The sequence below is a fragment of the Fragaria vesca genome, linkage group LG7 (genome assembly GCF_000184155.1).
Source record: "Fragaria vesca subsp. vesca linkage group LG7, FraVesHawaii_1.0, whole genome shotgun sequence".
Taxonomy (NCBI): Eukaryota; Viridiplantae; Streptophyta; class Magnoliopsida; order Rosales; family Rosaceae; genus Fragaria; species Fragaria vesca.
This window is the reverse complement of record NC_020497.1, coordinates 3,500,315-3,527,448: the sequence shown is the minus strand read 5'-3', so window position 1 is coordinate 3,527,448 and position 27,134 is coordinate 3,500,315. Positions and strand designations below refer to the sequence as shown.

Below are 27,134 nucleotides of genomic sequence, written 5' to 3'. Positions count from 1 at the left end.
ATGGCACTTGAGCTACTCCTACTCTTCGCTTTGGGAATTATCTCTCTTCTTCTCTTTAGCAGGAGAGCACTAAGCCACACTCACCGTGTTCAACACCTCCTCCCTCCAAGCCCCTTTGCTTTGCCCATAATTGGCCACTTCCATCTCCTTGGCCCTCTCATCCACCGCTCTTTCCAAGCCCTCTCGTTCCGGTTTGGCCCCATATTTTCTCTCCGTCTCGGCTCCGTCCCATGCATCGTCGTGACCTCGCCCAAGCTCGCAAAAGAGTTCCTCAAAACCCATGAACTCTCCTTCGTATCCCGCGTTCAGTCCGCCGCCATCAAACGCATAACCTACTATTCTTCCTTGGCTTTTTCGCCCTACGGACCATACTGGAAGTTTATCAAGAAGGTGACGGTGAACGAGCTCCTCAGCAGCCGTAGCGTCAGCAAGTTTCATTCCATTAGGGCGGACGAGTACTCTCGGCTACTGAGACTCTTGGCCGAGAGAGCCAAGAGTTGTCTGGCTGTAAACCTCAGCGAAGAGCTGCCGAGGCTTTGCCACAACATTATAGGCCAGATGATGCTTGGGAAGTACTCCACCGCGGCTTCGAGCAGCACAGAGCGGGCTGAGGAGGCGAGGTTGGTGGTTAGGGAGGCGACGAGGATTTTCGGAGAGTTGAACTTGTGTGATTTTAATATGGTTTGGAAGAAACTGGACTTACAGGGGTTTGGAAAGAGAATTGAGGACACGCATCTCAAGTTTGATGAACTAGTGGAGAAGGTTGTTATGGAACGTGAACAACTGAGAATTGAGAACAACGTACAAAAAACTAACGGAGGAGAGGAAAAGGACGAGGAGGTCAAGGATTTTCTAAGCATTTTGCTTGATATGTTGGAAGATGAGAGTGGTGAGAGTGTGGAGGTTGGATTTTCAAGAGTTCATATTAAGGCTCTAATTACGGTAATAAACTAATGGTTAATATTTCGATACTAGCTAGCTTGGGTTCTTTTATAGCACTAACATGATAGTATGATACTCATATATACTTGTGATGACATATGATACTCGATCATACTTGTGATGACTTATATAAGATTTTTTTTTCTTTTTCAGGATTTATTCACGGCTAGTACTGACACAACAGCTATTGCAATGGAGTGGGCGTTAGCGGAACTCATCAATCACCCGGCGGTGCTCGAGAAAGCAAGGGAGGAGATCGACCGTGTAGTTGGAAATGGACGAATAGTGGAGGAATCGGATGGTCCAAATCTTCCATACATCCAAGCTATCATCAAAGAAACATTTAGGCTACACCCACCTGTTCCTATGGTCACAAGAATATCCGTAGAAGACTGTAAAGTCGGGGAATATGTTATTCCGACGAATACAATACTCTTTGTGAACAACTGGGCAATCGGAAGAGATTCTAAAAACTGGGAAAAACCTTTGGACTTTTGGCCTGAAAGATTCTTAGAAGGGGGTGACCAGACAAGCGGAATGGATGTTAGAGGTCAACATTTTCAATTTCTTCCATTTGGGTCCGGGAGGAGAATATGTCCCGGTATCAACTTGACCATGAAAATGGTTCCTAGTCTGGTGGGAGCTATGATTCAGTGCTTTGATTGGAAGGTCATTCCAAGCAAGAAGATGAACAATATTGATGGTGTTGTTGAAATGGATGAAAGACCTGGACTAACAACTCCAAGAGCCCATGATCTTGTGTGTTTTCCTGTAGCTCGCTTTAATCTACTCAACATCCTTAAACCTTAAAGGATGGGTTGTTGGAGTAAGTATGTATCCATAAAATAAGAGCTATGACCTCTCTCATTGCATGCATGTTTGAGTTTGAGTTTGTTTGTTTGGTCCTTTTTTTTCTTTGTAACATTTCTGTCTTATTGGCTCATTCTACTCACTGAGATGCTCCATGTAACCGGAACTAGTGTTTTGCAAATGTTATTGACACACAAACTTTAATATCTACCCTTTTTATTCCTATTGACACGCTTTCTTTATATCTATATTTGAAGGTAGATTGGGTAGTTAGTAAACAAAATCAAATTAAAGCAGTGAAGAAATAGGAAAAGGTGTGTGAAAAGAGAAAAATAGGTGGGTTGATAACACTTCCCTTATTTTTTCTATGGATTATTGACATGCATAAAAGAGAATGAGGATGTGCATAAAAGAGATCAAGCAATCATTTCTGGAAAAAAAAATTAAATAAAAACTTTGTCCATGGTGGATATATGAAACCAGGAAGTCATTTTAATGAGAACCCTTAAATTGAGAACTAGTTGAAGACTTTTTAGCTTATCCCACTTTTTGATCTTATATCCACATCTTGACCGTTCAGTTTATATGTATTTATTAGTAGATCATTTCTGTAAATTTTCAGTCATATTAAAAATCGTTAAGACATTCATAAGTATGATTTACCAATTATGAACTTGAACGGTTCATGTTTGACAGATTTGGTTCGTCCATTAATTTGATCTAATTTGTTACCTTAACGATCATCGATTTGGTTGAAAATTTGTAGGGTTGATCTACACATATAGACCTAAAAATTGAATGGATGAGATGCCAAAATGTGATCGAAAAATAGGTCTTTTAAACCATAAACCGAAAAGTTCTCAACTAGTCCTCAACTTAAGGATCCTTAATAGAAGGGCTCCCTATAAAACCAAACAGTTTGTAATGTCTATATCTATACCAAATGGGCCATAGCTTCCAAGCCTTTGCATATGCTTTTCAACCTTTCGTCTATCCGGATCAACAATGAGAAGAGATAAAGCATTGTCCTTGTGGGTTCTTATGTCATCCTAGTAAGTTTAGATATGTAAAGTCTCTTTTGGTTACAGGAGCACGTAGACGTGTAATTGTAGTAGATGTTGTAATGAGGTGCGCACCAACTCCACCACAGGTTCTTCAGATTCGCCTTGGGGACAAGGACTTACTGTAGTGATCCTGAACGTTACAATATCGATACTCGAAGTGATCGAGGTCGAGCAGAGCAACAATTGGGAGGCGTTTCGGAAAGCAAAAAGGATGCTAAAGCTGGTTCTTTAGCATATGGGGTTTCAACTATGATGAATATGTTGAAGGTTGTATTGTTCTTGTTGTAAAAGTTGTGTCCAGACCTAGACCAAATCCTCGAACTCCCTTATATAGAGGCAAATTCGCTAGTTGATAAGGATTAATTCTGTCTTCGCTGCATAATTGGTTGAGTTGCACAAAGTTTTGTTTTCCTATTGACAACCACATACGTAATTGGGTGACGCAGTTCCAATCACGTAGGTAGACTTATTTTAAGGCCACATGTATTAACTCTTAGCGAATCAAAAACTTTTGTTAGTCTTCGACGTTGATATATTGTAGGTAGTAGGATTGATTGCCTCTATGTAGTCATGATCCTAAAGGAAGAAGGTTTGCTTTAGAATATATAACTCTTGGATGACGACGACTTTTCCTAAGCAACATATAATTGCTCATTGAATGCCACGAGCATGCATTTTTGGAAGTCAGGTTGTGTATCCTTAATCAAATGGACGACTGCGGTGCAGAGTTGGAGATTGTTTAAGAGAATTCGGGGGTAGGGATAGTTATGCTAATGAAATGATGTTTTGAAACTGAATTTTTGCAGGGTGACAGGGTCTGTCCTAGATTGGAGAGGTTTTTGGAACACTTCATATACCAAAGTTGTGGAGCGGAAACAACACCAGCATTTACAATTTATCTAAGACTATCTCCTTCATTTTTAAGGTTGTCACAAGGCTAAATCCGATTTGGAAAACCTCAATTACTGGCAAAGCGGGAGGCAGAAGCAGCGCTAATTAATTCACGTAGATGGAAATGGATGTAGTGTTTCCTCCTCACTTAATTCGAAATGCTGATGAGACTCGTGCTAATCTCAACAAATTAAGAAGGGATTGTTTATCTGCCCAGAGTTTTGTGTATTTTCAACCAAAGAAACCAATACCCCGAGAGAGTTGCACATATTCCTCTCCTGCTCTTTTGCATCGTCAGTTTGGCAATGCTTAGCAGCAATGTTTCAGTTGGGTGCTCATCATGGTTCTCTATTAGACATGTTGCATGCAGGCTTGGTTCATAGTCGTAGCCCTCAATTGCGTGAGTTATGGCTCACTGCTTTTGTTGTTACGTTGTATTGCATTTGGAAGTTCAGGAACCAAGCTAGGTTTGATGGAGTTCAACCTAATGTCAGTAAGGCATGTAATCTGATTTTTGGGCAAGTGGTTGCTTCTAATAAAATTAGTTCTAGCTGCATGAATAATGGGGTTTTTTATCTTTCCATTCTGAAGAAGGTTGGTGTCCCTTGCAAGCCTAGTAAAGCTCCGTGCATTGTGGAAGTCAATTGGCATCCTCCATTATTTGGTTGGGTTAAAGTCAACACTGATGGTGCTTGGCGTAGCTCTTCGGGCCAAGCGGGTTATGGAGGCATATTTCGGGATTTTAGAGGTGGAGTACTTGGTGTTTTTTGCTCCAATTTTAATATGGCGAGTTCGGTGGCAGCAGAGGTTATGGCAGTCATAAAAGCTATTGAGCTATCATGGGTGCGAGACTGGAAACATGTATGGTTGGAGGTTGATTCTTCCTTAGTTATTACTTTTCTTCGCTCGCCGCATTTAGTGCCTTGGAAGCTAAGGTTGAGTGGGGGAATTGTTTACATCGGATATCACATATGCATTTTCGTTCTTTTCATATTTTCGTGAAGGTAATCAAGCAACAGATGCTCTTGCTAACTGCGGCCTTTCTTCAAATGGTTTGATATGGTGGGATTTTCCTCCACATTTAATTTCATTCTATCTCATTTCCATAGAGACTATATGGGACTCCTAACTTTCGTTTTCGGTAGGATGTTTTTTTGTTGCATATTGGTTTTTGTTTATCTGTCTGTTAGAGCTTCTTATCATTTTGGTATCTTTTCTTATTAAGGAGTTAGGCTTAATGTCCCCTCCTTACTTTTGTATTCTTTTATTTTTCCTTTTAAATAAAACTATTAGAGGTTTGGGCATCTAGCCCGTCCTCTATTACAAAAAAATAGAAAAAGAGTTGCTTTGCATGCATATCATTAGAGAATTCAGAATTGCACAAAGAAATTAATGGAAAATAATATGGCCAATTACACAAAAGTCCACTTTGAGACATTTTATCCTATAGAGGTCCACCCAAACATTTTTACCTACATAAGTCCACCTAAGCCTAATTAAAGGTATTGAAGTTCAACTAAATTATAGACTGCCATCCAACCAAAAATTTAGATTTTCTCTCTTATATTTACAAAAATGTCACTAATGTAAAAAGTCAACAACCACTCTCCTCCCCGGAAAAGTCTCCGACCGACCTCTGGCGATGTCTCAGGCCGACTTCTGGCGAGGTTTCCGACGGTTACGAAAGCTACTATCGCCAGCAAGAAAAGCTACTACTGCTAGTAATAAAAGCTACTATCCCTAGCTAGAAAAGCTACTACCACCGACTACAAAAGCTATCACCGCCAGTAACAAAAGCTACTACTACCGACTACAAAAGCTACTACCGTCAGCAACAAAAGCTATTATCCCTAACTAGAAAAGCTACTACCACCGACTACAAAAACTACTACCGCCAGCAATAAAAGCTACTATCCCTAGCTACAAAAGCTACTATCCCTAGTTACAAAAGCTACACAACCAACAACAAAAGCTACTACCACCGACTACAAAAGCTACTACTGCCATCAACAAAAACTACTACTGCTACCAACAAAAGCTACTACCGATATAAACAAAAGCTACTACCCCTATATACAAAAGCTACTACCACAACAAAAGCTACTACCGAGATAAACAAAAGCTACTACCAACATAAACAAAAGCTACTACCCCTATATACAAAAGCTACCACCACAACAAAACTACTACCGACATAAACAAAAGCTACTACCCCTATATACAAAAACTACTACCGCAAGACATAAAAGCTATTGCCCCCATCAATATAAGCTACTACCGTTACAAACAAAAACTACTATTGTAACTAACAAAAGCTACTACTGTCATTGACAAAAACTACTACAAGATATTTACTCAACCATAAAAGCAAACAAACAATTATTAGAAGATTAAAGCTTAAGCATATAAGGAAATCAAGAGAATTGCAGATCGGATCCGGAGGCCGACGACGACAGAAAAGACATCGCTCCGTCGATGGAGCTCCCGTCTTCGCTCGCAGCAGATGATGAGTCACGGAATTCCCTGGCGTTTGACCGATCAGAAATGCTATCGAACGCGACTGATTGGAGATGACGAAGGACGCCTCGGCGGCCTCACTAAGTCTGCATTTCCGAGATCGAAGGACACCTCGTTAGGTCGGCATATCCGAGATCTCATAGGACTAAACGTAGCGACGACGTTGAGGGAGCGGTGTTGAGGCCTTCCTTGAGATTGACGTCGTTCTCCTTGACCGGTGTGCCTCTCAACCAAACCTTCTTCGTCGAGGCCATCGCCGCCTACCGGATTAGATCATCCACATCATTGTTGAGATCTAGATCGTCGGCATCAACTTTCTAGATCTCGCAAATGCAAAGATCGTCGTTGCGATGTCCTTGAGCATGGCAGAGCCACCGTCTCGGTCGACCATCACATGTTCGAGAGAGAGAAAGAGAGGTGTGTCGGAATCGGAGGTCAAAGAATAAGGAGAGAGAGAAGTCGAGTGAAAGGCAGAGAGAGAAAGGAGAGAGACTGTGAGAGAGAGAGAGAGGTGTGTGAGAGGGATAGATTTTTATTACAGGGGTAAAACAGTCAGGATGAAATAATTTGAGAAAGCAAAGTGAACTTATCTGGGTAAAAAAAAATCAGGGTGGACTTGTGTGGGAGAAAATGTGAAGAATGTGACTTAGATGAAATTTTCTAGAAATAATAATTTTTTCGATGAAGTAAAGGAAAATAAAAGTCGTTGTATTGATTGATGATTAAAAATAATTCTAAACATATATAGCACAGGAGTGGCTTCTCTAGCAAGAAAATACACAATTATCCATATGGTTACTGAACGTAGAGATACCTCATTACCTAACGATTTCCCAGCGCATTACCTGACCATGCGTTTTCTCAACATTGTTAACACTTAATTGGCTAATGATTGTCACAATAGCACTTAATTAGTCACTATAGTTGTCATAAGGGAAAATTCTCATCTGCCCTAGTTTTAAGGAATTTTTTCTACTAACAAAATAAGAATCTAAAATTCCCACTAACCATAACATTCCTAGTGATTTGTTCCCTCTAACAAAATTTTGACTTTTTCTATTATTTTTATGGACAAAATTGTCCTTCCCTCTTCTCATTCTCTCATCTATCTCTCTCCATCCAAATTCTATCGGATCTACTCTCTCTCTCTCTCTCTCTCTCTCTATCTCTCTCTCTCTCTCTAGACCATCACTCTCATGCCGACGCTCTCTCTCCATTCTCATCGCTCCTTCCTCCACCGCCACCTTCAACTGCACCACCCCCACCAACGCCACCTCCAACTGCCACGCGCTCATCGACTTCGTCCCCACAAACGCCACCACTCTCAACACCGTCAAGACCTTCTTCAACATCACCCGGCCACCTCCGCACCCTCCTCGGAGCCAACAACCTCCCCCTCTTGACCCAACCCGACTTGACTCACCCGTCCCCGCCGCCAGCAAGCTCCTCGTCCCCTTCTCTTGCACCAAGCCTCAGATCTGGGTCACCACAGACGCCGTTGCCGCCACCTTTCTCTCTCTACTAAGCCTTCCTGCCGACCCACCACCGTCCCTCGAAATTTCAAAGGGATAAGAAATCAAGGTAAGTTCTTCAATTTTTCTGGTTTAATTAGCTTTGATGATAGATTTATGTGTTTTTGTTTAATTTGATTTTGATTTTAATTTTGGTTAGGATGTGATTGGTATGATGGTGGTGGCATATATGGTGGTTATTTGGTAGGATGGTGGTGGTGGTGGTGGTATATTTGGAGCAGATTGTTAACATGAAATTGAAAGGGAGATACTGTATTGAAGTTTACTGACCCCCAGTGGAAGGCAGTAAACTTCCACTGGGTTTACTAAGAGACAATTAATTTGTTTATTACGGTAAGAATGAGTATCTGTTGTGTATAATTGGCATAAAATTGAAAGGGAGATATTGTATTGAATTTTACTGACCCCCAGTAAAAGTTGACTGCCCCCCAGTAAATTTCTACTGGGGGTCAGTAAAATTCACTGGGGGGCAGTAAACTTATACTGGGTTCACTAAGAGCTAATAAAAGTTGTTTATTAAGGTAAGAATTGGTATCTGTTGTGTGTTGTGCCCCTGAAATTGAAAGGGAGTTATTTTTTGCAAGTTTACTGATCCCCAGTAGAAGTTTAATGGGGGGCAGTAAATTTTATTTTTTCCATATGCAGTTTATAAATGCAAGTTTTTACTACTTATATGTAAGATGAGAAGAAGTTCAAGACATTTAGTTGTGACTTCTGAAACCTACGGTGGTGGTGGTATTTGGGGGGGTCGGAGTGAGTGGATAAAAAACCTGCGGTGGCTTTTTTTTTTTTTTTAATTTTCTTCAGCCTTTAGCGACGGAATTCAACTTTTCCGTCTTCTAAGTGGATAATTTTTTTTTATTATAAAATAAAATCTGTCACCTAAATACTTAGGAGACGAAAGTATTCCGTCGCCTAAGAACCACTTAGGCGACGTAATTTTAGGTTTCGTCGCCTAAGTGTCTACCTCACCACACTTAGGCGACGGATCTTAGCCGACGGACGTTCCGTCTCCTAAGTACTTATGAGACGAAATTTGTCACTTAGGAGACGAAATAATTCCGTCTCCTCAGTGATTTTTTCCAGTAGTGCCTGTTATAAGCGATTGAAGCATACTGTTAAGTTCAAGAGTCATATTACCCTCAATAAGAGGTCCTACTGACCCTAATAGGAGGTCCTACTAACCCCAATAGGTGGTCCTACTGACCCCAATAGGAGGTCAACGATCGCCGGTGTCCGGTCAAAGGTCAACGATCGCCGGTGTCCTGTCAACGGTCATCGGTTGCAAAAATCCGGTCATAGATATTTATTTCAAAATAGACATTCTATTGTTCTTATAATAGTTTATTTAAATCATTAAGGATATAATTGTCTTTTTCTTCTTTAAGTTGGCTCTTGGAAATTTTAAAATATGTATTGTTGGTGAGAATAAAATTCTTAAAATTAGGACTAATAGGCATTGTCCCTCTTGTAATAATCTAGGTATAAAAGTCAATTGAAATTATGTGTATACTAAATACCATGTTGTAGGAGACAGGTTCTTCAATCATGTACGTCATGCGTGAATTAATCATGCATATATTTTTCTAGTTCAGATTTGACTTTCATCTCTACGCACATATATCCTTTGCACAATCTTTAATCTTGATAGCTTGGGTGTTGTTAGGTTTCTGTTCCAATGGAGTTTCTGCAGCTTCCATCTTCCATTTCTGATCCAACTACCATCTTATTAGCATCTGTGCCTTTTCTTTTCTCTTTCGTATGGATATATAAATACATGCACACAGCAAACACAGCTAGCATTAGGAGACCCCCAGAAGCCGCCGCTGCATGGCCAATTCTCGGCCACCTTCCCCTCCTAGGAGGGCCTCAACCGCCACACATAACCCTAAGGAACATGGCAGACAAGTACGGACCGATCTTCACTATCAAGCTTGGTGTGCATCGAGCTCTTGTGTTAAGCAGTTGGGAGCTGGCTAAGGAGTGTCTCACCACTAATGATAAAGCTTTTGCCAATCGCCCGAAAGCTTTAAGCGGGGAGATTCTGGGTTACGACTATGCCGTGTTCGGTTTTAGTCCTTACGGATCTTACTGGCGTCAGGTGCGAAAGATGGCCACGCTGCACATCCTCTCCAACAACAAGTTGGAGTTGCTGAGGCACGTCCGAGAATCCGTGGTGAAGGTGTCCACGAAGCAAATATTTGATATGTGGGAGCGAAACAAAGGTGTCTCAAATAAGGTGTCGCTGGACATGAAGAGGTGGTTTGGAGTCTTAACATCAAAGATCATGTTCAGGATGGTTGTTGGAAAGAAATTTCTTGGAGCTAACTCGGCGCAGGAGAATGAAGAGAACGAAAGCTTTCGAAAGGCGTTGAGGGAACTTTTAACACTGGCTGGTGAATTTGTAATCTCAGATGCAGTTCCATATTTTAGGTGGTTGGACTTGGGAGGTTATGAGAAAGCCATGAAGAAAACAGCTAAAGAACTCGATGGTGCACTACAAAGATGGTTAGAAGAGCACAAGCAGAAGAGAAGTGGTAATTCTATGCAACATGTCAATGGTGACTTCATGGATATGATGCTTCTGTCCTTGATGATGATTGTGTACAGGAGTTTGGCGGTTCAGTTACTGCTGATACAATTCTCAAAGCTACATGCCTGGTATATACACTTTAATCATGACTAACCTTTCCCATAAGATTTATTTATATGATCATGAACTTCAACTTTCTGTAGATTCTCTCTTATAACACAAACAGTACTAGAAGCTAGCTCCTTCTGGTAATTGTCTAGCAAAAACAACTAACATAGATTTTTGTGATATATAAACACTTTCCATTGCTACCTAATAGGGATTTATTCTAAGGGAAATTATTGGAAGCACTCAGCCTACAGTAGTGTTCCTAGCTTGAATGTTTGAAAGTCATTTACATTATGTATGTCCTTTGTAGACGGTTTTTCTAGGGGGAACAGATACCACATCAGTGACATTAACTTGGGCTCTTTCTTTATTACTCAACAATCCTGAAGTCCTGAAGAAGGCTCAACTTGAGCTAGACAACCATGTTGGTAGGGAAAGGCTAGTGAACGAATCAGATGTAAAGAACCTAGTCTATCTGCAAGCCATTATCAAGGAAACCTTGCGGCTATACCCTCCTTCACCTCTCTCACTACCACATGAATCCAGTGAGGACTGCACAGTAGGTAACTATCATGTAAGCTCAGGCACGCGTCTTATTATCAATCTATCAAAGATTCAGCGCAATCCAAATGTCTGGCTGGACCCTTGTCTATTCCAACCAGAAAGGTTTCTTACAACTCACAAGAACGTCGATGTTAGGGGCCAGAGTTTTGAATTGACACCATTTGGAACCGGAAGACGAATATGTCCAGGAATCTCTCTAGCACTTCAAGTTACTCAACTTACACTAGCTCATTTGCTACATGAGTTTGAAATCACAGCTCCATCTGATGAACCGGTTGATATGAGTGAGAGTTCAGGAATAACAAACATCAAGACCACCCCACTAGAAGTCCTTCTCACCCCACGCCTACATCCTAAACTTGATGAAAATGTTCACTAGATGACATGAATGTTAAGAATTCTACTATTATGTCTCTGCGAAGCAACATATACTGTAATATTTAAGTCATCTTAATTATCCTTGCCATTTCCTCTTCAGGATTTATGTGCTGCAATGAAATTTTAAAGTTAGTATTATTTGATAATAATACCTTATTACTGAAAAATTTTCACTTTTAAGGCACGCACCTATAGCTATACAGAGTAGTAGTTTAAGACTATAAATAACCTGCCCAGAGATATAATTAAGCTATATCTTACTTAAGAGTATCCAACGATAATAGTCAACTTCGTTGCATGTTCTCCGTTTGCATATATAGACTAACCATGTTATAATTAACCAAGAGGCCTGAGATACTGTGTACTACATTACAATAAAGTGAAATAAACCCTAAGCTTCGCCGTCTGCAGCGCCCAACTGCCGACCTTCCGGCAACCTATGACCTATCGCACCATACGTACACATATGGTAAATGAACTAGCATGATCCTCTGTCTCCGACCATATAACATTACTCTTGCTTGTTGCGAGCATAAATGATTAAGATATAAGATCTTGTCTCTGGAAGCTTTACAGATAAACTTGAGAGAGAAGAGCCGGAGAAGAAAACAGAGCTGTATTCCAGAGATGAATATGTCGAATACAATTATGTGGCTATATATAGCTACAGAGTATTCTTTGTATTTATACGTAAACTGGTTTGACTAGGCTAATACCAATTTTATCCCAAGCCTCAACGGTCTCTGCCTTACTCTATATTGGGTTTTCATGAATCAAACTACTCCTCGATAATGCAAAGCAAAAACTGATCAGTCTACCTTAAATTTCTACTTCATCCATAATATTAATTAGGTTAATTTGCCAATTCCCCAAACGATTTGATAAGTTACATAATTTTCGATTGCACATAGCGCTATATGAAAATTTTAAAAAAGTTGTGGTCCGATCGATCTGATCGAAGAAAATGAATCTTGAGTACGTGGTCAGTACGTAGCTAGTCCCATCTTGAGTTAGACTGGTTACCTAGAAGTTAATAATCTTGGAAACTAGTTTGATAAACTCCAGTTGTGCTACATATATCTTATAGATAGCTATATAGAAACCATTAGGGTTAAGATGCATGACATCAAAGATAAACACAATTGAGATAAGATATATGGCTAAAGAGAACTGATCGAATGCATGAGCAGCATGACATCAAATATACAAGACACTTAGAGTTAATTAGATGTGCATGGCTCTTTGTACACCTTAAATTTCTACTCTACGTACGTAGCTTAATTAATTTGTTGCTTGATTTAGACCGGTACGTACACTTCAATTATACAAGACATTTGAGTTGATGAGATATGAATGGCTCATTCTACACCTTAAATTTCTACTATACCTTAATTTGATGCTTCATTTAGACGTACCAACCACTACTTATACTTAGTTATATATAGGGTAAAATATTGTATAATCCTTGTGTTTTGAAGTCGATATCTGTTTAGTCCTTATGGTTTTATTTTAATATGAATAGTCCTTAAAGTCACGATTTTTCATCCTAATAGTCCTTATAGTTTTATTTTAATCTGAATAGTTCTTCAAGTCATGATTTTTCATCCAAATAATCCTTATAACCTTTAACTGAGAAAATTGTCGGAAGACTATTTGGATAAAAATCATAACTTTAAGGACTATTCAGATTAAAATAAAACCATAAGGATTATTTGGATATAAAATTGTGACTTTTAAGGATTGTTCAGATTAAAATAAAACCACAAAGACTAAACAGATGTCGACTTCAAACCACAATGACTAAACAAATTTCAATTCTTATATATATGTGAACCATGCAAATCTAACAATCTCAGTATTTGTGGGTACTAGGTTCCTATTGCCATGGAGCTTCTGCTTCCATCTTCTATATGTGATCCAACTACCATCATAGCATTCTTCTTGTACAGTTCTCTGTCGTACGGATATCAATATACTTGCAGAAAAACACAGCTAAAAATAGAGAAACCCCAGAAGCCGCCGGTGCATGGCCAATACTCGGCCACCTTCCCCTCTTAGGAGGGTCTCAACCGCCACACATAACCCTAGGCAACATCACCAACATGGCAGACAAGTACGGACCGCTCTTCACTATCAAGCTTGGTGTGCATCGAGCTCTTGTTGTAAGCAGTTGGGAGGTGGCTAAAGAGTGTCTCACCACTAATGATAAAGCTTTCGCCATCCGGCCGAAAGCTTTAGGCCCGGAGATTATGGGGTACAATGCCATGTTCGGTTTCATCCCTTACGGACCTTACTGGCGCCAGGTGCGAAAGCTAACCACGCTGCACATCCTCTCCAACCACAAGTTGGAGTTGCTCAAGCACGCCAGAGAATCAGAGGTGAAGATGGCTACGAAACTTATATTTGATATGTGGGAGCAAAACAAAGGTGTATCAAACAAGGTGCTGGTGGAAATGAAGAGGTGGTTTGGAGACTTGACTTTAAATGTCATGTTCAGGATGATTGTCGGAAAGCGATTCTCTGTCTCTAACTCGGCGCAAAAGAATGAAGAGCACGAGATCTTTCGAAAGGCTTTGAGGGAATTTCTGAGATTGGGTGGTGAATTTGTAATCTCAGATGCAGTTCCATATCTGAGGTGGTTGGACTCAATGTTGCCAGAAACGCGGAACGTTCCGGTACGGGAACGCGGTACGTTAGTCGTTAGGGTACGCGGTACGCTAGAATATATTAGCTAATTTTAATTAAAACAAATTAATAAATATAAGATTATAGAAACATAATAAATCAGAACTCTTATCATAAATTTAGGTACCAAAATATCCCTTATTGATAAACTAGATCAACCACAAAGTTCACGAAGGACAAACAAGTAAATTAATAGATAAAATAATAAGAAAAACTGTATTTATTTAAGTTTTAATTATTTTCTAGATAAAGATCAGTTTATATTGAGATGATTATGTCTTGATTATGTGGATCTTCACACCAACACCGACATCAAAGAGTCGAAGATCACATTTCAAACAAGTCAACAACCTTCACCTTCACGTTATAATCAATCACCCGGCCACCCGCAGCTCCTGATCTCCTCCTCCTAATTATCCATCTCCTAATTATTTGCAATAAAACAAACACTTTCTGGGCGCTAGGCAAAGACATTTCCCTCTCAAATCGGGATCGCTCAACACGGCGATCGGGATCGCGAACGCCTCCCGATTGGGTTCGTGCGTTCCGGAACGCGGGTCGCTAGTAGGATGAGCGTTTCCGGTAACTCTGGTTGGACTTGGGCGGTTATGAGAAAGCCATGAAGAAGACAGCTAAAGAACTCGATGGTGCGCTTCAAAAATGGTTGGAAGAGCATAAGCAGAAAAGTACTAATTCTTTGGATGATGTAGATGGTGAGAATGACTTCATGGATATGATGCTTACTGTCCTTGATGATGATAGTAGAGAAGAGTTGCTGGTTCAATTACTCCTGATACAATTAACAAAGCTACATGCCTGGTATATACACCGATCTATCTCTTCTTTAGATCAATTATACAACTTCCTATTATCTCCTATACCTATATACATTTCACATGTACATTTCAGTCCTTGTATGTTTGATAATCATGTACATTTCACATGTCCTTTGTAGGGTTTGTTTCTAGGAGGTACAGATGCAACGACAGTGACATTAACCTGGGCTCTTGCTTTATTACTCAACAATCCTAAAGTCCTGAAGAAAGCTCAACTTGAGCTAGATCACCATGTTGGTAAGGAAAGGCAAGTGAATGACTCAGATGTGAAGAACCTTATCTATCTACAAGACATTATCAAGGAAACCTTGCGGCTAGACCCTGCTGGGGCTCTCCCGGCACCACATGAATCCAGTGAAGACTGCACAGTACGTAACTATTATGTAACCGCAGGCACACGGCTTCTTATCAACATTTCGAAGATTCAACGCGATCCAAATGTCTGGCTCGACCCTTGTCAATTCCAACCAGAAAGGTTTCTTACGACTCACAAGAATGTTGATGTTAGAGGACAGAGTTTTGAACTAATACCATTTGGAAGTGGTAGACGAATATGTCCAGGAATCTCCCTAGCACTTCAAGTTATTCATCTTACACTGGCTCATTTGCAACATGGGTTTGAGATTACAGCTCCATCTGATGAACCAGTTGATATGGATGAGAGTTCAGGAATGACAAACATGAAGACAACCTCGCTGGAGGTCCTTCTCACCCCACGCCTGCATCCTAAACTTTATGATAATGTTGACTAGATTGACAAGAATGTTCTTGAATGTTTAGAATTTTACTACTATATCATCTCTCTGTCAACCGCAACATATATTTGTAATTCAAGTGATCTTATCCCATTTCCTTGTTTAATTCAACATATATTGTGTGACTAGTTTTTCTTCACTTTTAAGCCACCAATACTAGTTTAAGACCAAATCCTTTTCACAGATGAGCTAACCTTAGAGAGTATCCAACAATTTGGAAGTGACACACACGTAAATTACCACCGAGGTAACTTGTAGTCTCAAACTGAGTGCTTCTACTTTCAAGACCAGAAGTTACCTGATTACTACCTCCAAGATTTGTAAAGCCTTGCAACTAAGATCTACATGTCACCTACTGCTTTCTTTTGAAGATAATCTCATACAGCAGCATAAATCGGCTTGTCATAAACTATGGCAAACCATTGAGATGTTAAGCTAATGTCAGTGACAATCTAAATTGGGACAGAAGATTGTATTTCAGCTAAGAGGAATCTGGAAGTTTTAATATACTGCATTTGAATAGTGACGCCCCCAGCAATTAAACTCCATAGAGACAGAATCCTTTAGCATCTACATTCACTAATAACATTAAGATAATGTTTTAGCACACATGAGTGAAAGGATAATCGACATGCTAACTACAGAGAGGTATGATGCACGCACCACCTTCTGGGTTCTGCTGTTCTTTCCATATTCGTCCTGTAACTCGCAGCTTCAGCTCTTTCCTATCCCCACCAGAGAAGAAAAGTGCCATGTTGCGCTGTATTATGAGGCCATCATGGCTGTCTCTAACCTTCTTGTGGCTATCCCTTATGCTTCTTGGGTTTCCTTCCCATATGATCTTTCGGCCATTTCCTCCAACCTCAAGGCTGTATGTGTAGTTCCGAGCTTCTGTTTCATCCCCCATGAAACGGAGGAATGCCATATAAACAGGAGCCATACCAAGCTGGAAGGCTTCAAAATGGAGACAGAAGTACTGACCAAAGCAGTGGAAAACCTAACAAGGATGAAAAATAACAATTACTTCTCTATCTTGTAAATCAAACCATGATTCTTCTAGTCTTAAATATTAAAAAGGGACTCATGATTCCTAATTTCCTATATCCCCACAGTAGTAAGAAAGTCGAACAAATCCACTATAGGATACTTAAATGGTTAATAAGGCAATCTTATAGACCATATAACTCATGATTTCTTAATTGGAGCAACCTAATAATGATCAAATCCTTACTATAAAATTAACTAGCTCAGCTTCAGTATCATAGCAACCATATAACCATTGAAGAGAGTGGCATTCATCAGATTCTTTCTTATCACTATTTCATTAGAAGCAAAAAGAAATTAAAGAGACACATATGACACATATGTGGAAGTACATGCATACTTACAGTTAGCATCCATGTGGCATTTTCTACTTCGCGGGGATTAGACTTGACGTAACGATGGTTAAAAGTACATCCAGAATGCATGTCCACCTTGTGGTCATCCCGTAGATGAGCAACAAGGAATGGAATATCCCCAACAACAGAGCAGTCTGATCCAGCATAAGGACAGTTGTATGGTCTGAAGTTGCATACAGCCTCATGTTTCAGTTTACTATAATACGGGAATATCTCAGGGCACCCAAGAGAGCAGTACTTGCAAGGCAGTTCAAGTGATTCAGCTACCTTCTCCAATGCTAGACACCTTATGTCACCAAGTTCCTGTCTACAAGTTGGGCACCGATTGTGCACTCTTGTTTTACAGGTAGAGCAAAGGGTATGCCCGTTGTGGCACTGCAGAAACAAAATTTCAGAGTTAATCACCTTCAAGCTCCATCAAACTTGGCAGAATTTCATAAGCAGCTACTTAGGACTAGAACAATCCCCCTTGCTTGCATCAACAATAAATCTTACTGTAGTGAACGACTGAGTATCTCTTGATTCAAATAATAATGAAATGAAACACAATGGAATGTAAAAAGTAAGAGCTCTATTTGCTAGAGTAGCATAATTACGGCTCATCCAAACTAAAGAACACTGCTACAACCGGAACTCATAAACTAAAGATGCATGTTATGCACATTACACCTTCAAAATTATATTAAGTCAACCTATACAGCAAAGAGTTGTAACATCACTTGGGAGAGGGTTTACACCTCTCCTCAACTCCAAGTAAAGGCAAAATATCTCACAAATTCAAGCAAACAACAAACGAAGTTTCAGCAGCAAAATGATTTGGAATGAATGATATGAACTCAATGCACCCAACATCTTTTCACAGATAATCTATCCTATCCTAATACATTCAACAATCTGGAAGTGTCACTACATTAAGCTGCTTCACATTACACACTATCCAGGGAATTCCAAACCTCCTATTGTTGGTAATATCCATCCAAACCAACTGACAAACAAGAGCCTCAACAATATGATCACCAACCCCGTGCTTTTCTAGACAATGTACTCAAATAATTTCCGTTAACTTCGCACTTGCTTGCTAGACTATGACTAAGAACTCCAAAAACATACCTCAAGTTCAAAATCTTTGATGATCATCACTTATCTCCAGAATGTAACCACACCAAACTAAAACCTTCGTGTTGAGTGTTCTAGCTAAAACAACATGCAATTCTAATGAACAAGAACCAATTTAGACTATCTTCTACTCTATCAGAACAATACCCCATTTTCCACAATCAAATCCTGCTCAATTCAATCAACCAATATCACCCACAGAGTTCATAACCCACAAAACCAATCTTCACCAACCACTCAGACACATTTTCATCACAACCAAATTGCACAAACCACAAGCAAAATTGAACCCAAAAAGCAAAACCCATTAAAGCACAGACCTGATGGATTGGAGGGTACATTGAATTTGTGCAAACAGGGCATTCAAGAAGCTCATGAACACTAGTCGTTCCCGGATTGTTATTCCCATTGTTGCGAGGCTTTGGAACTGTAAATAACTGGCGAGGCCGGCCGTGGATCTCATCTTCGTCCATCAAATCCGACGGCGGAACAATCTCCATGTTTTCTGGGTCCATTTTGATACAGGGGAAAACCAAAACCCCCCAAACCAAAATTTGAAATCAAAACCCAAAAAAAAGTTGAAAACTTTGGGAAAATGTGACCAATATGATTGTCCCCAGTAATAAAGATCCAAAATTTCGGTTCTGGGTTCTTCAGAAAATTGATTGAATGAAACAATTGGTGAAAAAAAAGAGGGAAAAATTTCGATTGCAATGTGTCTACTGAGGAAGAAGAAGAAATGAAAAAGGTTTTTTTCCTTTTGATTCTGAGAGGAATAGAGAGAGAAAAAGGAAAGAGATGGGTCACCGGCAAAGTAAAGGTGGGCCGTGTGATTATGATCCAGGGGTAGAGGTTACAGATTTTAAGTGGTTATTAAAAGATTCAGTTATGAGCTAATTTTGATTTTTTATGAAGTGAATTTGAGCGGTTAAATTTTATTAATTAGAGTGAGTTTTATTGATGTTATGGCCTTTTGGTTGTTGTTTCTTATATTTTAGTTTTTTTTTTTTTTTTTCTTAAATAAGGTCGATACAGTCGCCAAACATACATGGGTCACATAGTGTCTTAATTCTAAAGTATATGTAAGATCAAAAGAATATTCCGTGATAATAACAGGACCCCTACAAAACAATGTATTTTGAAACACACCTAATAACAATAGTTACACCTAAGGCGCCAACTACATTTGTTTTATATAAATGGAAAGGTGAAACTCACGAGGAGCATTAATAGACGAATACAAGTAGCATTTCCACTATGCTGCCGGTCGGAGCAGTTACTGACGACACACTGTTTCATCCTACATAAAGGGGTGATATCCACTTAACAAAGAATTGTCACCTCATAAGGTCATCCAAGACACGAGGAATGTGCAAGCCTGGACACAACCCACCAAATCCTATTGGAAATATAAACATCACGATACAATATCAAGCTTATGAGTTCACAAAGATCTCCTATAATCATCCCCTGCGTAAAGACTCGACTAATACACCTAGAAAGGAATTCCTTCGGGAACAGAAAAAAAAAAAAAAAGTACGTATTTTTCACCATCCCTCAAGCAACGGATATCCCACATTTAAAATTTCATCAAATATTCAAGGGCGACTTATCCATGTTTCATCCTCCAAACAACTAGATCATAATTGGCCAATGAATCGTAGAACAACATTATTGTGTCATACTCATTGTCCTTTAAATAATTTGGTCATATATTATAAAGATGAAACCCTTTTTAAATTAGGAAATTCAACAGGGACATTCACAGACAAACAAAATGTTGTGAGAGTTTTTATGGCACCAATGTTTTTTCTGTCGAGATGGCACTCATGCTTAGCATATTTACATTTTCCCATTTACATTTTCACACAAGTATAAAATCAACTTGGTGCTGCAAAGCTGACTTCAAAGTTTCTAGTTTCATAACTCATAAGCATGGTTAAGCCTTTTACTTCATCCATCAAGTTATCTAACCAAGTTCAAGTAGTTGATCATGCTGTTTATTTAAGAAAGCTAGATATCTAATATGTTATTTTACTCTACACGGATCAAAATTTGATCGATTTGAAGTTCATGACTTACGAAAAGGTTTTGTGCTAATCACTTGATCATAGGTAAAATAATAATGCTCTATAGGGCACTTACAATGGCATAAAAGATGACTTCAGTTCGCCGCTACTAGCATCTTTAATTCGTTATCTGGTGCTATCCAGCTATTCGTTATCTTTAATCATCCAAAAAGTGGTTGTTTAAAACTTGATGTAATATTATCTTCTGCTTTGATTTTGTATGTGCAAGTGTGCAACATAGATTCCAAATTGCTGTTACTATCTTGGAGAGCTAATATCTACCTACCACCTCACTCTAACAAACTGATGGTTACATTTTGATTTCTGTCCACCTCTACAGAACCATTAGACCTTTACCTGCGATTTTACACCAAACGAACTCAGACATTGCATAAAAACATTGGCTTCAGATTTGGCAAACGGTAAGGAGAAAATTGGTGTTCGTCTAGCACACTACTTCAAGATCGCTTCTCTGCCCAATCCTTAAGCATTCTACATTTCTACTCCCAAGTTTGGAGGCTCATGTTGCCTGAAATGTCTCTAGCTTTGAAGGAAAAGGAAGAGAATGTAGAAGGGGGAATGATTCAAAGGCTCCACATTCCACAAGCTGGGTTTCACCTCAACCAGAGACATCATTGGGGGGACTGGAGGCTAAACTTCCGTACTTAATAGCAAGACTAAGTTCTGACATTTGAGAACAGTATGCTATATTTGGGCTGTGTATGTTAATAGCAAGACTAAGTTCTGACATTTGAGAACAGTATGCTATATTTGGGCTGTGTATGTTACATCTATTTGTATGGAGTATTTGACCATTTGTGACGCATATATTTGCGAGTTCACAATACTCAAAAGAAACGGAATCACTATCTTCAGAGGGGGTTATTATGCTGAAGCATATGCAATGTCATTCAGGACGTATTGCACTGCTCTCATAAATTCTGGTTATTTTATCCCACAATCACTTCCCGGAAAGCAGAAAATGGAACTTCAAAGAATTAACTCAAAGGAAATCAAACTTACTTGCAGCTCAGCAAACTTCCTAGTCAAAATCCATCCGGAATAACCAAGGAAAAAAGTCAAAACTTCTAAACTGGAATAATGCTTCCCTCCACCTATGGTTTTGGAGCCAATACTTCCAAAGTTAATGAGTAATGAGGAATATAGATTGCCTTCCTCACCAACCTACAAGCAGGAGTTTCAATAGAGCCATCCTAATATATAAGCCGTTCTTTGCCTGTCTGAAATACGCAGCTCTCGGATCCCCATCAACATCCACAGTGATCTGATGACATTCAGAGATGAAACGAATTAACTATTAGCTAAATCAGTAAACATGAGGCCTGCTAAAGGGGGCAATTGCAGCTAGAAAACCCTTACCTCATCAAGTCTCGGCAGAGGGTGCATGATCACAGCATGCTTCTGCATCACCTCCAACACACGAGGGTCCACAATGTACTTCCCTCGGGCTTCTTCATAGAGGTCGATTCTTTCCCCGAACCGTTCACGCTGAATGCGAGTTTGATAGAGAATGTCACACTTAGATGCAACTTCCATCAAATCAGCACTTTCTTCCCATTCAACATTCCTTGATGTCAAATAGTCTTTTATGTCATTCTGGAATGAATAGAAAAAGTGAGACTCCAAATCTCCTAGATTTCACGGACTTTCTAGACTTGCCTCGAATGTGATGAAAATAGGCAAAATAAAGTGACACCCTGTTCTGATGTTTACCTTCATTTTCACGGCATCAGGAGAGACGAAGTAGATCTTGACATCATTATACCTGGCAAGCAAGTATGCTAGTGAACGCACTGTCCTTCCGTGGGCAAGATCTCCAACAAGTGCAACTTTTATGCCATCCAGCTTTCCTATCTCTCTTTCAATAGTATAGACATCCAAAAGGGCCTGTGGAGATGAGCAAAGCTTCATTCAATAGGTTACAGGATTACAACAACCAAATAAAAGATATTGAAACTAACACGACCTAATGCTAGCAGTATGCCTTGTATGAAACAAGACCATATCATGCTTGCACCCACATCTGTAATGGACTCGGTGCAAACTAGCTTTTATAAACTAAATGACTAATTATTATAAGAGGGTTTCCTTATCTACAGTTGCTTTTCTCTCCCAAAACTATCTCTCTTATAAACTAAATAGAAGATTGGTGTACCACTCATTGCTGTACGAAGGGATTTCTATCTACCATTAAACATAGCTTTGCCTGTTCCTCAATCAATTACCAACCTACAAATTCGAGGTAAAGTCTTCCATACACAATCCACACTAAACAATTGCAACGGCAAGAATTCTACATGCCACAAACTAAATCACTGTGCCTCAGTTAATTGCAATAAGGACAATTTCTGTGTACCTGAGTTGGGTGTTGTCCAGGACCGTCTCCTGCATTAATAACAGGAATGCCAGCAGTTGCTGCTGCTCTTTTGGCTGCACCACTCTCAAAGTGGCGCATCACAATTATATCCGAGTAACCCTCGACAGTTCTTATACTATCTGCAAATCAATTGCCCATGTCACAATCTAATCCTAGTAAAATCATCTCCATAAATCTTGCAAGTGGAAGAAGAATAAGAAGATACCTTCAAGTGTTTCTCCTTTAGCTGCTGAAGAAAACTCCCTTGCATTCTCAGTAGTCAAAACCTCTCCACCTAAGCGTTTCATGGCAGACTCAAAGGACAGCCTAGTCCTAGTAGAGGGTTCATAAAAGAGAGTAGCCATGAGATATCCCTTAAGAATTTGACTCCCTGGTGATCTTTTTTCAATCTTCTCCATATCACGTGCAACTTCAAATATAGCACCCAGAATATCTCTATCAAATTGTTGAGCTTCAATCACATCATCAAGTTGAAACTTTTTCCCCACCGAAAAGGATGGTAAATTCTCAGTCTTCAGTGCACGACACAAAGTCTGACTTTGTGAGAATTTCTCATTGGGTAGTAACAACCTTGGATGTTTTATTTGCATTGAGACAAGGTCTGACTGTTTCTGAAACGGCACTGCCCCTTGGATGGAACATGAAAACAGTGACGATGAAGCAGCCATTTTATGTAGAATTCAATCAATGGGACCAAACACTTCAAAGCCTCTGCATATAACAAAAAGAAACTGAATATGAATCTCATGGTGAAATTGAAAAATATACAAGGCTGACTAGTTTGGTAAACACAACAAAAATCCTATTAGTAGTAGTCTCCAGACAACATTCAACAAGAAAACCGCATACTATATAATCCTTGTAATTCTACATATACTTACAAAATAGAAGACCTTAAGGCAGATGATGGGTAACACTTGGCCTGGGCAACCAGTGTGATTCGGGTTTCGGCCGAAGAAGAAGAAGAAGAGAGGAAGAGTAAACCCAGAAAGAAAGAAGAAAATTAGACTACTCGTAAAATGGCGGCCACGAGTAGAAATAGAGAAGCAAGATAAAGTGATATAGTGTGGGCAGGTCTATAGTTAGAGTATAGACTTGCTCACTAAAAAAGTATATACATAGAAGAAAAATAAAAGAAATTAGAAACTAATCCAGAACAAAGATCATACAATAATCACAAAGAAACTGAGAATCAGCAATTTGATCACCAACTTCTCATTCATCAACTTCCATTATTTTCATACTTTTCAAACGAATTCAAATCAGAAAATGTAACATATATTACAGAACCTACAAAAACAAATCTCTGTAGTTCCTGAAACATAAACAACAAGACCCTATTTACAAGTAAAATAAACGAATTCATCACCACTGATTTGGGAAGGCTTCTCTGTAATTTGTATCCGCCCCCAAGGTGAGCTGTCTTACAGTGGCAGCGCTCGCTCGTGTGTTTAAAAGTCTCTGAGCTAATCTATCTTTTGGTGTCTCTTTCTTCTTCAGCATGGCTGCAAGGGTTTTCTTTTTGTTCCTGGATGATGGGTTCGTGCTATTAGCTGCCTCCAAATCTTCTCCAATAGCTGCAGATCTAGAAGTAGAAGCCATAGCAGCATCACGTAAAACCATATCATTGTGTTCTCGTACTTTCGCAAGCTTTGCACGCTTCAGTGCTAGTTTATCAATTTCTCTCTTCCTTGCTAAATCTTTATCTTTCTCGCGAACATTCTTCACAGCTTGTTTTGCCAACTGCTCTACTAAATTGGCCCCTGTATCCTGAGTTGTCTCATCTTTAGAAGGGTTTTGATTGAGAGGCTTCCCCTCATCATCTCTGGGAATAATAGATCCATGAAACGGACAAACTCTCAAGTCTTTTCTCTGACAAAGTTTTCCATTACGTAATGGAGCTCGGCATGGTGGAATATCAACTTGCTTTTCTTTGTATACAGTAGCCTGAAGATTTAACTCTGCAATCTTTTCTGCTGGGATAACTGCATCCTGATCCACTCTGCCCCAATGACTTTCAAGCTCCAACCCCCGCTGGTTAGCCAATACATCCCTCTTTGAACCCCAGTTATCCAAGTAAGAGCCCCAATTCACCTCTGGAGCTTCAGCCAAAAGCTTACTCTTCAGAGGGTCTAACTTGGCTACACCACCTTCACGACTGCGGATTTTTTTAGCATTCGTCACATTACCATCTGCTTTAGAACTTCTCTCTTTTACCTCATTAGATGTGGATGTTGATGTCCCAGCAAGATCTTCAATGTTGTTACTGGGACGACTAGAACTCCCAGTCTCAACTGATCCGACATTGCCTTCTTCCCAAATATCTTCTCCATCAGGATTCACAGTGTTTAGAAGAGTGCAACCTGATTCTTCGCACTTCTTTTTCACCGATTGAATTTGATTCCGGATATCAATGAACTCTTTCAAATAGGAATCTCTGGACCTGTTATCATTGAGTTCGACCCTCACAAGAACAGTAATCCATTCTTGGACTGCAACCAAATGCTTGGTTAACAAAAGCTTGTAAAGCTCCCTCAGTGCATCAAAAACCACTTTGTTTTCAGTATTCTCATGAACTTTATCTTCTTCCTCCAACGTTTGCAAACGCAACTGCCGTAATTCATAAGAATGAATCTCTTCAAAATCTTCTTCATCATCTAATGGAATAAACTTCGAATGTTCCTCTTTAGCACATGCAATTTCTAAACACTCCCCAATCTCATCAACCGTCGACTGTATCTCTTCCTTTATCGATCCAAAACTCCCCTCCAGACTCTGAAACTTCTTCACCAAGATCTCTTTCGACTTCCTCTCCCTTTCCCTCCTCTCCTGCTGAACCCGCGCTGCATTTGCCTGTAGATTCGGGAACTGAAACTTAAGCGTGTTCTTAAGGTAGTCAAACCCTAACCGAATCTGCCGATAATGAACCCCATATGAAGCATTCCACTTCTCCAAAAACTCAATCGCCTTCAAACGCAGAGTCGCCGCAACATTTGCCGGAGCTGGCAGTGGCAAATTCCTCCTGAACCCGACGCTTAACGTCAACAACTGATCCATATTCTCAACCACAATGCATCTAAACAGCTTCGACCGCATAAAAAGCTCATCAATTATCAACAATGTCAAATACCTCACCTGAAATTATTCATAATTTATCAAAAATCATAAATAAATAAAAGACCTAAATTTTAGCTCAAACACAAAGATTACACAACCATGTTATATCTTCATTTCTATACAAATCGATTTGAATTTGACTAATTGGAGTTGATAATCTGTCATTAGTTTCTTTCAATTGATGAAGCTAATAAACCCTAGCGAAAACAGAGTTGCAGGTAAAATCAGAGATTGAGTTTTTGGAGGGACCTGAGAGTGGTCGCGCTTCATGAGATCCATGAGAAGATGAGCGGCGAGTCGGAGCTCGGAATCGGAGCGGCGGACGACGGCCTTGATGGCCTTGAGGAGGCGCGGGTTGACCTCTGGCTCGATCGATTCCGTCGCCTTCTCGATCAAAACCCTAACCTTCCCTCCGTCTTCTTCCTCCATTTTTTGAGTTTTGAGTTTTCAAAATTGTGCGGAGAAATTTATAGTGTGGGTTTATGTGGATGTTGGCGCTGAATTGGGGGTAAATATTTTGTCGCAGTCTGAAGATAAGGTCACGGAAAATCAAATCAACGGGTTGGGCCTGTCATGTTGAAGACCCGCCCCGGTCATTTTCATTAGATCGGATTATGACCAATTTAGCGGGATTCACTTTTGGGACTGGATCGGTACAAGGATGTAAAGCCATTACAAATTTAAGATGGTTTTCGTAAGAATCAAGCTTAACCAATACCAATATGATTGACCCTTTAGGAAGTGAGTGAGAATCAAACTTGAGTGACAGTAATTAAGCCTAAACTAAGTAGATCATATTATCTTACATTTCATAGGGCAATCTATAAATGTATAGCATAAAATTTTTAAATAAATGTTTAACAACCGGCCGCAGCATCAGCTATATATTATGTTCACAATCAATCCTACATACAGATCCAAATTTGTGAGTACCAGCAGAAAGGTTAGATTGCCTTTCAATGCAGGTCAACACATCCATGAGTAAACTAGTAAATAAATTTGGTCAACCATATATACCGTCGTGTGCTACCCTAAGCTTCCATGTCCGTTCCATCCTCCATCTACTTTGGGGGTCCATTTAGGAGGGTGGTGCAAGTCGGATCGAAATTTGCTAGCTAGTAAAACTTAGGGCACGTTTACTAACTTGGAATGAAAATTATCATGAATCGGTATCAACAACAATCGATATCAACAAGAATCGGTATGAGAATATTTCATATCATTCTACTTGTAACATCCCAGACCCAATTTTACCTATTTACTGGGTATTATACGAGTTACTGAGGAATTTAACCGTGCTCGGTAATTGGGTAATTTAGCATTCGAGTTTATTTTTGAGTTTTTCTCAAAATGTTAAATTCTTCTTTTTCAGCCCTGATATCGTAGCGTGCGACTATGCAAGATCATCAATGTCCTCGG

At 39.7% G+C, this 27,134-nt stretch overlaps 5 protein-coding genes and 2 pseudogenes across 7 annotated transcripts; 4 read left to right on the top strand and 3 right to left on the bottom strand.

Moving 5' to 3' along the window:
- LOC101295377 (licodione synthase-like) lies at nt 1-1,916 on the top strand. The gene is made up of 2 exons (XM_004308261.1): nt 1-942; nt 1,096-1,916. The coding sequence occupies exons 1-2, from the start codon at nt 1-3 to the stop codon at nt 1,750-1,752; spliced, it is 1,599 nt and encodes a 532-aa protein (XP_004308309.1). The 3' UTR covers nt 1,753-1,916.
- Nucleotides 1,917-4,025: 2,109 nt separating this feature from the next.
- On the top strand, nt 4,026-4,709 carry LOC101295087. The gene has a single exon (XM_004308260.1). The coding sequence runs from the start codon at nt 4,026-4,028 to the stop codon at nt 4,707-4,709; it is 684 nt and encodes a 227-aa protein (XP_004308308.1).
- A 4,848-nt stretch (nt 4,710-9,557) lies between these two features.
- Nucleotides 9,558-11,340, top strand: LOC101294804 (annotated as a pseudogene). Its single transcript, XR_185326.1, has 2 exons — nt 9,558-10,417; nt 10,708-11,340. The product of XR_185326.1 is annotated as a cytochrome P450 82A3-like (transcript).
- Nucleotides 11,341-13,354: 2,014 nt separating this feature from the next.
- Nucleotides 13,355-15,612, top strand: LOC101294515 (annotated as a pseudogene). Its single transcript, XR_185325.1, has 3 exons — nt 13,355-13,975; nt 14,614-14,843; nt 14,980-15,612. The product of XR_185325.1 is annotated as a cytochrome P450 82A3-like (transcript).
- A 481-nt stretch (nt 15,613-16,093) lies between these two features.
- LOC101312477 (E3 ubiquitin-protein ligase SINAT3-like) lies at nt 16,094-18,886 on the bottom strand. Its single transcript, XM_004306619.1, has 3 exons — nt 18,452-18,886; nt 17,004-17,390; nt 16,094-16,612 (listed from the first exon to the last, which is right to left on the bottom strand). The coding sequence occupies exons 1-3, from the start codon at nt 18,644-18,646 to the stop codon at nt 16,250-16,252; spliced, it is 945 nt and encodes a 314-aa protein (XP_004306667.1). The 5' UTR covers nt 18,647-18,886; the 3' UTR covers nt 16,094-16,249.
- Nucleotides 18,887-21,274: 2,388 nt separating this feature from the next.
- Nucleotides 21,275-23,517, bottom strand: LOC101312188 (aspartate carbamoyltransferase 2, chloroplastic-like). The gene is made up of 6 exons (XM_004306618.1): nt 23,480-23,517; nt 22,804-23,309; nt 22,578-22,717; nt 21,935-22,108; nt 21,581-21,817; nt 21,275-21,485 (listed from the first exon to the last, which is right to left on the bottom strand). The coding sequence occupies exons 2-6, from the start codon at nt 23,264-23,266 to the stop codon at nt 21,378-21,380; spliced, it is 1,122 nt and encodes a 373-aa protein (XP_004306666.1). The 5' UTR covers nt 23,267-23,309; nt 23,480-23,517; the 3' UTR covers nt 21,275-21,377.
- Nucleotides 23,518-23,769: 252 nt separating this feature from the next.
- LOC101311900 (UV-stimulated scaffold protein A homolog) lies at nt 23,770-26,144 on the bottom strand. Its single transcript, XM_004306617.1, has 2 exons — nt 25,965-26,144; nt 23,770-25,733 (listed from the first exon to the last, which is right to left on the bottom strand). Exons 1-2 carry the CDS (start codon nt 26,142-26,144, stop codon nt 23,964-23,966), a joined length of 1,950 nt encoding a protein of 649 aa, XP_004306665.1. The 3' UTR covers nt 23,770-23,963.
- Nucleotides 26,145-27,134: the final 990 nt, after the last annotated feature.